This window comes from Oryctolagus cuniculus, chromosome 8, assembly GCF_051225735.1.
Source record: "Oryctolagus cuniculus isolate XC-2025 breed Fujian yellow rabbit chromosome 8, ASM5122573v1, whole genome shotgun sequence".
Lineage (NCBI taxonomy): Eukaryota > Metazoa > Chordata > Mammalia > Lagomorpha > Leporidae > Oryctolagus > Oryctolagus cuniculus.
In genome coordinates, this window is record NC_142874.1 from 40,626,625 (window position 1) to 40,637,589 (window position 10,965).

Sequence of the window (10,965 nt, forward strand, 5' to 3'; positions counted from 1 at the left end):
CTTAAAAAAAATGTTACTTGAGCGAATGCCTCATGCATACATACCAAATGAGTGCTTCAAACAGGGAATCAACATTTGTGTTTCCTAAAGATTCACGAGTATTTGGTTGTGTGCCTAGAAGTTGACCTACGGTTCTTGTAACTAGGGGATGCTTTAAAATCAGGACTCATTAGCATGAGGAGGCGAGAGAATTAGTAAAGAAACTTAGAAAGGAAGGAAGCCAAAGCCAGGGATCGGGACTTCAGAACAACCAGCTTCTTGCCTCACAAAAATAGGCGCTGACCACACAGCTAACCTTTGCTGTTTCTTACAAACACACGCTGCTGTTTCTTACAAAGATGGGAATTCCAGAACTCAGCCTGCTTGGAAGCCCAATATCCCTGGTTTGGAAGGAAGAAATGGCTCTGTGGTTCACCAGTAAAAGACCATGCAGGTTACCCTCTAAAGCACGCCGCTGTGAGAGGCCCTCCTCTCAGAGCGATGGTGTCCAGGTCTCTGCGTTTGGATCTAAAGACGACTGGGAGATTCCCCAAGCAGCCTTCTGTCTCCAGCTGCACTTGGGCACCATGCATTTTAGTGATTGCCACTTGTGCTTATGTTCTTGTACCAAATGTGGAGTTGTTGCATTTTCCTGTTTGTCTCATATCCTCTGGCAAAAGCCATGATGTCTATTTCCTTTGTAACTGCCTAAGAATCAGGTATAACGTTTAGCATATAATGACTCAGCAACTACTTTTCATATAAGGACTCAGCAACTACTTATTAATGCCCTTTTTTTTTTTTTTTTTTTTTTGACAGGCAGAGTGGACAGTGAGAGAGAGAGAGACAGAGAGAAAGGTCTTCCTTTGCCATTGGTTCACCCCCCAAAAGCCGCTGCAGCCGGCACACTGCACTGATCTGAAGCCAGGAGCCAGGGGCCTCTCCTGGTCTCCCATGCGGGTGCAGGGCCCAAGGACTTGGGCCATCCTCCACTACACTCCCGGGCCACAGCAGAGAGCTGGCCTGGAAGAGGGGCAACCGGGACAGAACCCGGCGCCCCGACTGGGACTAGAACCTGGTGTGCCGGCGCCTCAGGTGGAGGATTAGCCTATTGACCCACAGCGCCGGCCAATGCCCAATGGTTTTAACTAAACGGATGGGATGTCATGGTTTTTAGTGGTCAGTAAAAGGTACTACGCAGCTACTCCTAGGAAATATCATGTTTATTGAAATTCATGTAGATAAATTATCACCAGCATAAAACTGTTAGTGGAGTTTTCAACATCAGTTCTTTTTACTCTTAAAGCCAAGTGATGCTTTGAAAAGTCCATTGTCCCATAGGAAAAATAGTACATTTTTCTGTTCAGATAAAGTCCTTTAAAAAGCAAATCACTTTTGAAACGGTCTTTTAAACGTCTCCAGCCTATAAATATATAACAGAAACAAAAATATATTAAAATACATAATTCTGTATATTTAAAAGGAAGAATTAAACATTAATTAAGGGTAATAAACATGGCAAAGTACTTAGGCATCTGAAATTCTAAAACTTTCTCCTATTTTATTAGTATATACTAGAATACCAAATAAATAATAAAAATAACAAAAAATTTTCACAATAAAGTGACAAGTAATAATAAAAATGTGAAAAAGTAATAGGTTATTATTATATGTTTAGGAAATAAGTCAAAGTGTTATTTCCTCAGATACACATTTTTAAACTTCTCTGATTTCAGTTATTTGTGAATACAGTCCAAAACAAGTTTTAATTTCACTTAAGGATAAACATCCTTTTTAGATTAATTTATTAAAATTAATAAATATGATAAGAAAATAGGATGACATCTTCAGGAAAGTTTTGAAATTTGTGGGTCAGTAGAAAGCAATAGTCAATTCTCTAGAGAGTTCTGGGGTTTTATTAGTATTCTGTGTCAACCTGGTGATCAGGCCTGACCTGTTTGGCTCCTCCCACGTGGAACTGCTGTCCTTCTCCAATGGAGAGTCTGTTGAGAGGGATTATCTTCATGGTGGTTTTCTTCATGGAATACCAGCGGGATTTCCAACTGGCCCAGATGATGCCATTGTCATAACCATTAGGAGTAGATGCTTTCGAGTAAGTGCCACCTGCAACAAGGTGCAGACGTGCCTATCATTGCTCTTACATTGCTTTACCTGAGAAAGCCTATAAAGAACCTTCTATTACAAGGTGCCTTCCCAGACACATCACATTTTTGTAATATTATTCACTAACTGAAAATATCCATAAGAGTCATAAAATTTTGATTGATAATTAAAATACATTTGTTATTCAATCTCTCCTTATATCTATGGTGTGTTTCAGGGTCACAGTCCTACGGTATCAAGAAAACTAGAACCTCAGATTCAGATTTCACCATTGTTCTCTCTTCCTGTTTCACCATCTTGGCCTCAGCTATCTTTTCTGTAGGCAGGTTAGAGGGCAAGAGCCACTGATTCCTGCCTAAGTGGTCTCAGGTTATCTGATTGCATGATTTTACTGCTTAATTGAAGAAAGTATGAGGGGCATTAGAGCGTGGTTTTGGAATGCTAGTTCACATCTTCATTATAAAGTGGAGACCAGATTGATTTGTTTTCTTCTTGTCCCTGGGCACCGCATCTCATAGAATTTTCTAAGGGAGTTGTGTGAGTCTAACTCTACTAGGTACTGCAGACTAACAACATGGCACTTTCCTTGAGAGAGCCTTCTAGTTGCGTGGTTTGTTGGAACACAGAAAAGTTAGATGTCTCCAAATAAACAATGTACTGAAAGAATGAAAGTTCACTTTAATATTTGAGAGGATTCCACGCTGTCTCCTGGCTAGGCTGCAGGTGGTGGATAAGTAAAACCAGTGTTTCAAACCACTCCTGCTTTACAATGAACTGCAGCCTAACCCCATCCTAAAATAAGTGTCTACAGTCCTCAGGCTCAATTCCTTTCCCAAGTTTTCCTAATCCCTGGTTCTGATCAGTTCTTCCTTGATGTTTATGTCATTTCTGCAGGTACTTGCTCACTGCTCACTGGTTGTATCTCACACACACATTAATGCATTCGAAAAGTTCATGGAAGATGTGTATCATGAAAAAATCATGCATGGATTTCAGATTTTTTTCTTTTATGCCAAAATTCATTAATCTTTTTGTTCCTTTTTTTTTTTTTTTTTTTTTGGACAGGCGGAGTTATACAGTGAGAGAGAGAGAGAGAGAGAGAAAGGTCTTCCTTCCGCTGGTTCACCCCCCAAAATGGCCGCTACGGCGGGCGCTATGCCGATCCGAAGCCAGGAGCCAGGTGCTTCCTCCTGGTCTCCCATGCAGGTGCAGGGCCCAAGGACTTGGGCCATCCTCCACTGCCTTCCCGGGCCACAGCAGAGAGCTGGACTGGAAGAGGAGCAACTGGGACAGAATCTGGCGCCCCAACCGGGACTAGAACCCGGGGTGCCGGCACTGCAGGTGGAGGATTAGCCAAGTGAGCCGCAGCACTGGCCTATTTCATTCCATTTTCTTCTTCCATTTTTGAAGCTCCACCTTAGCTCAGTCTAGTGTATTTACAAGCATAAATATGGTAATATTACTGGGTCCAGATCACTTATATGCAACATCTAAAGGAGATGTCATAAGCCACTGTGCCAATACTAGTGGTGGAGTTTCAGACACAATGACAAACTGCTAATTGTTTTTTAGCACATGGATTTCTTATAGAATGATGTTTCGGGCATAAGCTTGGTCTTATCCAATTCTGGTTTCAAATGGAGAATTATATGACAAAAGTTCCAGTATCATTACTATGATTTCTCATTTCTTTCTATCTGTTTACTACCTTTTATAAAAATAAATAAATATGTTTTAATACGGAATCTAAGAAACAAAGCCATACCTTGGTAATACATTCCATTGAGGTGGCCAGCATGACACTTGTTCATCCACCAACCGGATCCATCCTGTTCAGCACAGTTGCCTTCAAACTTGTCATTGTCATTGTCCCACGTACTGAATTGCATGCCATTATGGGATGTGAAAAACTTGTCACTAGGATCGTCACCGAAATCAAAGCCATCAAAGGCATCGCCAGCATCTCCACCAAGGAAGTAGGCGTATGTCAGGCGGTATTTGTCAGCCTCTGGTCCCACCTTGAACATGGCATAGTCTGCAGTGCTGTGAAGCAGGGAAGAGAGACATCATGTTCTCAACCTACTCAGTGAGCTCTGAGGATCCCTCTTCCATGGATAGTTGCTTGGAATTTTTCACTTTGCTTCTGAAGGCTGACAGGTGCTCACTGAGTAAAGTTTGCTGTACAACTGGCAAGAGGCAAGGAATGCACAAGCCAGGCTGGATCTCATCAACACTACCCAGAACGGGACTAAATGCTTAGGTTTTTCCCACATGCTATCATAGATCACATTAATTGTCTGACAATGCACCAAACTTGAGGAGATACAACTCCATTAGCTACTGGTACCACCTGAAGGGTGAGATCCTAAAAGGATTGTCTTCTTTCCCTAGGCAAGTGGTAGTGATGAGAAGCAGGGTCTCCTAGAGCACCACAAAACCAAAATGCTCTAGGTGTCGCCAAGCTAACATGAACCACAAGAATGAGGATGAGATTCTCCCTGGGAACAACTCATGAAAGAGGGCCACAATCCTATGGAACGTAGGGAAGAATGGGTCTAGATGATCAGAGATTTCCAGAAAATATTTAGCTTCTTCCTTGATCTCCAGGACTTTGGAAATGAGGAGCACTCTCATAGGAGATTTGCTGCCTATAGTAATTCCTGGATTGAGAAGCAAACAAACAAAAAAAAATCCTTGTGTTTGGAGACAGAAGATGTTTCATCATTCTATACACGTAATGAGAGGGTTGTGTATTTTTTCTGTATTTAATTAGGTTTAGAGTACTCAAAACCTCCCAGATCTCAGAATCTAGATCACCGAAGGAGTTAACTGATTAAATTTAAGGTAGCCTGTAATGTGACAGAAAGAAGGATCATGAAGGCACTGGGAAGTCAGATGTTGGGTTTGCTTCTTAACCCGGAGACTTATTAACAGGGTAGGTTCCAGAGTCAAACTATTTGAGTTCATATCTCACCTCTCCAATCTACCAGCAATGTGACCTTGGGCAAGTCAGTTGGTCAAAGGGAAGTAATAACAATACCCACCTCACTAAATAGCTATTCTGGACTCTATTCACCAACCTCAATTTCCAGTAAGCATTGAAAGATCAGTAATCAACAATAATTATGAATGGTTCTAGGGTATGTAAATTGAACTGAAAACACTCAGATCCAACCTGGAGAGGACCTATCTCTTTAGACTGTCCAAGGACCAAACAGACCCTTACGGGAAACTACTGGATGTGGTCTTTGCATTTTTCACACTGTCTTTGCCTTTGTTCTATTGATAGTTGAAAAATATATGTTCCAGATAATCTCTACCACAATCAATTAGAATCCTTTCTAAACAGTACCTGCTTTTGCCATCCCAGTCTTCCAGTTGAATCCTTAATGCATATGGGATTGCAGACTGTGTGCTTATCAAATGAATCTTCTCATTTCCCAGCCAAAATTCCGTGGTACCAGTAGGAGAAAGATGTCCAAACCCTTCTTTATATTGAATCCAATTTTTCTTGAAGTCCACACTTCCGTCAAGTCTCTATTCACACAAGTGCGTGGGAAAGGAGGGAGAGGCATTTACTGGTGCACATGAAGAACGTGTTATCAACATTTTGTTGAAAATATGGGGGATATGATTCATCAGTTTTTTTTTTTTTTTTTTTTTTGACAGGCAGAGTGGACAGTGAGAGAGAGAGACAGAGAGAGAAAGGTCTTCCTTTTGCCGTTGGTTCACCCTCCAATGGCCGCCGCTGCAGCCGGCGCACCGCGCTGATCCAATGGCAGGAGCCAGGATCCAGGTGCTTTTCCTGGTCTCCCATGGGGTGCAGGGCCCAAGCACCTGGGCCATCCTCCACTGCACTCCCTGGCCACAGCAGAGAGCTGGCCTGGAAGAGGGGCAACCGGGACAGAATCCGGCGCCCCGACCGGGACTAGAACCCGGTGTGCCGGCGCCGCAAGGTGGAGGATTAGCCTATTGAGCCACGGCGCCGGCCGATTCATCAGTTATTAAGTGATCTTGGGAAAGCTGTCTCAGTTCCTCATCTAGTTTGCTGGTAGGATTACACAGGAGGAGAATATGAGACAGACACTTAATTCATGAGAGTATTAAAAGGTACTTAGAGGACTTCAGAACTCAGGCTTGACATGACTGATTCTTTCACCGATGGAAAGGGCTGTGTTTATCACTACCTCCGTCATTCACTCTGGTTGGGTGCCCCCTGCAGGAGGAGTCGTGACAGTGACAGCAGGTAAAGAGAAAGTGAAGAAGCCAGGATCCTTAGTGGGTGCTAGTGGCTGGCAGAGATAACCAAGGGCCTCTACTCGGAGCAACTCAACTGTGCCCACTGAGGGGGCTTTATGGTCTTGTGATGGACAGCCTTAGGTCCCCATCTACCTGATGAATGAGGTCCTTTCCAGCCGTTTTATTACCACGGCCTTGTGATTATGTGCCTCCATGGATCTATAACAGCAGTGCTAGCCAAGTAGAGCAACACAGGCAGCTCTGAAACCAGATCACCCAGGTTCAGATCCTGACTTCGCTATTACTTGTGTGATCTGGAGCAAGCTGGTTAACCTTATGTACCTCAGTTTCCTCCTCTGTAAATACAGGTAACAACAGTATCTCCCTCCTGGGGTTAGCGTGGGGGTTAAATGAGTTAATGTTCACCAGGTGCTTGGGAAAGTGTCTGGCATACAGCAGGAACAACGGAGCTGCTTATGAAGTACCCAGAATGAGAAAAAAATTTACTTTCTGAAGCACAGTCCATCCGTTTCCATTTGTATCGATTTCACAGTAGACTAAGAACTGCTGCTTAGCTCTGAGAGGTTTGAGAAAGTAAAGTCCGCTCTCTTTGGCTCCCTTATTGGCAATGTCTTGACAATCTGAAGGAGAAGAAGAAACTTTTTATTAAATCCAGGTAAGGCTGTGCCAGCTTTGAAAATAATCTTTTATAATATTGTAAACTATGCATTTCTCAAGAAATATTTCCTTGCTTCTCACACCATCGTTCCTTTGAATTATATTGAGCTACTCAAGAAAAGTCCGAACAATTGGAATCTTTAGCTTTAATGGAATTTAGCAATAATTTTAGGTGTAGGTGTTTGGTGCAGTGGTAAAGTTGCCACTGGAGATGCCTGCATCCCATATTGCGAGCCAGTTTGAGGATGGCTACTCTGTTTCTGCTTCAGCTTCCTGCCAGTGGGTACCTGGGAGGCAGCAGATGTGACTCAAGTACTTCGGGTACATGTGAGAGACCTGGATTGAGTTCTAAGCTCCTGGCTTTGGCCTGGTCCAGCCCTGGCTGTTGTGAGAGTGAACAAGTAGATGGGACATCTCTCTCCATCTCTCTATCTTTCTACTGGTCTCTCTCTATCTCTGTACCTTTCAAATAAAATAAAGAAATATTTAGACAGCAATCATTGAATTTTGGTGCAAAATTTTGAAAGCCATGTAGTTTTTTCTTAATATACAATTCCCATAAAGCTTTTGAAGATTCTCCATCTCTATGGATTTCAACATTGTTTGCTCCAAAATGAACTTTTTAAAGTTCCATTCCTTATAATTTTTCAGAAGTACCTTTGTACAGCTGCCTTTACTTTGTATATTTGCATGGATGAAAATAATCACATTATAAACTTTTCACTTACCTTTCCCAGTTGTATCATGTATTTGTACTGTGTCTTTGCAAGGTTCTTGACACTTTGCTTCAAGCTGGGTTACCTTCTGTTTCAGGTTAATGATCTTTTGATTGTTTGAGTCATATATTTCCTGCAAAAATCTACAAACAGAACAATAAGACACCAGAAGAAAAGTACTCCTTTTGGGGGAGTATGTTTGTATTGTTTCAAAATCCTATCATTTATTTAAGAATTACTGCGTGACAAATTCTATTCTTAGGACAGCTATAAAATTCTGTCATTAAATTGGGGTAAATTAAAAGTCCATGCTTCTTTGTAAACAGAAGTGCACACACACACAAACACACACACAATCAATTACAGCAGAAATATAGTTTTGACTTGCATCTTTCACCTGGAGCAAGCATGTAACCTGGACTCTGAATACAAAGTCCTTGTCAATAAACAAAGGTCCCTGGAAGCGATCCTTTTGGGTTTTTGCTGGTGAGAAGCCCGGCTGATGGGAGCACCCGGGGTAGTTAAGAAGTGGCAAAGGGTCTGTTTAGTAACTTCCATGTGCTTTTAGCTGTGGATCCACTAAAGCTCTGTTTACAGACTTCAATCTGTAACTGACACAGGAAGAGTGTGGGAGGCATGGTCACAGGTAGAACACCAGCCACTTTCCCTCTCTTCCAGTGTTTCTCCTTAATAACTTGGGAAAAGGGCTGGAGGAAGTAAACCCCCTGCTTTTGTGATCTCCCATGGGGTGCTTGTAAATACGCAGAAAGGACAGAAAACTCCAATGCACAGACTACTGTTGTCTTTAACTTGTGAACAATTTAGACAAGTTATTCAGCTACTTTCTGCAAAATACTCTGCTTCAACTGCAATGGTGGGCAATACTAATTAAATGGCAATGAAAATAGCAATCCCAAGAATAGAATAACAATGACTTTCTGATACCAAAGGGAGGAGAGAGCCTCCCTGGATCATTTCTCTGCAGCCACTATTTCTCAGGTTGCTTTGAGAATTATTTGGAAAAAAAAAAAAAAAAGTAGGGAAGAAACTAAAGCTGTGTGTAAGGGCCCATATTCCGAAAGCTCCTGAGTTCCGGGGGGGGGGGGGGGTGCTGTGAGCAGAGACCATTTACTTCCAAGCGAAGGCAGCAGCCTGTGTAATCGCAGGTTCTCTGTGTCACGATCAATACAAAGCTTTACAATATTAAACGTAGTCTCGGGATTTTTTTTCCCACTTCAGTCTCATGTACTTTAGTAGCCAAGACCCTGCTTAGACTTCTACTTGCTAATTTTCTACCAATTGCTTGTCCTTGTTATAAAGCAAATTTGATTTTTTAACATCCATATTCCCATGAGTTTGATTTTACATTGCAAGACAAATAGGGAGGCATTGAGATAAATACGGTCATAATGGCAAATTTGAAGACATCTAGAACATCTTTTTTCCTGTGTGATTTTTAAAAAGGATATACTCAGTTCAATCTTGCACTAAAGACTCCTGCTTCCATGGTGGTCAAGATAGCCACACATACTGTCATCGGATGTTATGAATGACAACAAAAACACCTGGAAGTGTTCCTCTCACCGGAGCATGGGCTGTTAAATAAACACTAAATCAGTCTTGGAAGGCAAATTAAAACAAACATGCTTACCGGATACTTGACTCGTGTGATAGAATCAGTGCTTCATATTTCATTATTTCTTCCACCATTTTCTTGGATTTCTGAGTAGCACTGTCTATCTTATCTGTAATGTGAGAAGAGAAACATAAAAAGCCACGTAAGCAAACAGAACACTGGAAACACCAGCAAGAAAACTTCACAAATGATCTTCTCGTTCAGAAGACCTTAGGTCCTCACTTGGTACCGATGGTTCAGCAGTATCGTAGCTGACTTTGATTGCTTTGATCAGTTCGTTGGCTTCTGTTGATCTGTTTTCTATTTGACTTAACATGTGTTCCAAAGTCTGTAGATCTTCATGCACAGTGGATTGGAAATTATACATAAAATCTGCAATGCCACAGGTGGTTGGGCAAAAACTACCCTGAAAATAGAACCATCAGATAATTACAACTCTTGACACAAGCTATACTTCAAGTCTATTGATATGGGGTGGGCGTTTGGCATAGTGCTTGAAACACAACTCGGGATGCCCGCCTGCATCCCGTTATCAGAGTGCTTGGTTTGAGATCCAGCTCTGTTTCTGATTCCTGCTTCCTGTCCAGGGAAACAGCAGTGATGTCTCAAGTAGGTGGGTGCCTGCCACCCACGTGGGAGACCCTGATTGAATTCCTGGCTCCTGTCTCCACCGGGCTTAGCCCTAGCAATTGTGGGCATATGGGGAGTGAACCAACAGATGGCAGATCTCTGTCTGTCTCTCTTTCTCCCTTGCCCTTTCAAATAAAGTAATTAATTAAAAGATTAAACAAATTCTATAAATAAAAATAGGTAAAGCCTAGACAAGGAGGAGTTTCCAAAAAGTTTGTGGAAAAATGCTTGCTATGTTTTCATTCCATTTTCTGTGAATGTTGTGAAATCCACTCGCACGTTTAAGAAGTTTAAACTGTCAAGTGCACTTAGAGAACTGTTTCTGTTTCTCCACCCCTCTGCCATTCCGCCCAAGTGAGAAACATGCTGAGTACTTACGAATCTTTGGTCTAAGATGCAGCAGTTCTCTCTGGTAGCCACGTACTAAAGGAGAAAAACACAGAAGTGTCACTGGTTTATCACACATCATCTTATTCTCTCAGCTTTCCACTTGAAACCACCTGTGTGGGGAACAGCACACTTACAGCCAGGCATGTTGAAGAGAGCAGTGAAAGAGTACAGAAATAGAGAATTAAACTCCGCGGGTGCACGGACCAACTCATGATGTCTTGGGTGCCCGGTGCTCCAAGCCCGGCAGTGTCAGCTCTGTGGCCTCCGGGGCTCCGGCTGTCCCTTTATGTGAGCTCAGGCTCTGGCTGGGTGACACGGCGAGTGGCTGGAGCTGATCACGGGGCCTCCTTCCCGGAAGGGTGGGGACATCCTTCCCGTCCCCTTGTCCCTTTGTCTCCTCCTGGCCGTCACCTATGCCCAATCGGCTTCCCAGATTTTGCACACAGGTTTAAGCTCCTCCTTTTTGGGGCCAGCTCACTGTTTTACCTCTGATCTAAAATCTTCTCTAAGGCGGGTGAAGCATTTGCTTGGCCGAGAGGAGGGAGAAGAGCCAGAGGCTGCATTATGCAACTT

General features: G+C 42.7%; 1 protein-coding gene across 2 annotated transcripts; it reads right to left on the bottom strand.

The window, feature by feature from the left end:
• Positions 1–1,181: 1,181 nt before the first annotated feature.
• On the bottom strand, positions 1,182–10,651 carry FGG (fibrinogen gamma chain). 2 transcript variants are annotated; one of them, XM_008267306.5, is made up of 10 exons: positions 10,527–10,651; positions 10,381–10,425; positions 9,595–9,778; positions 9,388–9,481; positions 7,749–7,879; positions 6,850–6,983; positions 5,456–5,640; positions 3,869–4,146; positions 1,934–2,103; positions 1,182–1,402 (listed from the first exon to the last, which is right to left on the bottom strand). In XM_008267306.5, exons 1-10 carry the CDS (start codon positions 10,602–10,604, stop codon positions 1,388–1,390), a joined length of 1,314 nt encoding a protein of 437 aa, XP_008265528.1. In that variant the 5' UTR covers positions 10,605–10,651; the 3' UTR covers positions 1,182–1,387. The 2 variants fall into 2 exon arrangements, with proteins under 2 accessions (XP_008265528.1, XP_002716937.1); XM_002716891.6 differs by lacking the exon at positions 1,182–1,402 and having other exon boundaries at positions 1,883–2,103.
• Positions 10,652–10,965: the final 314 nt, after the last annotated feature.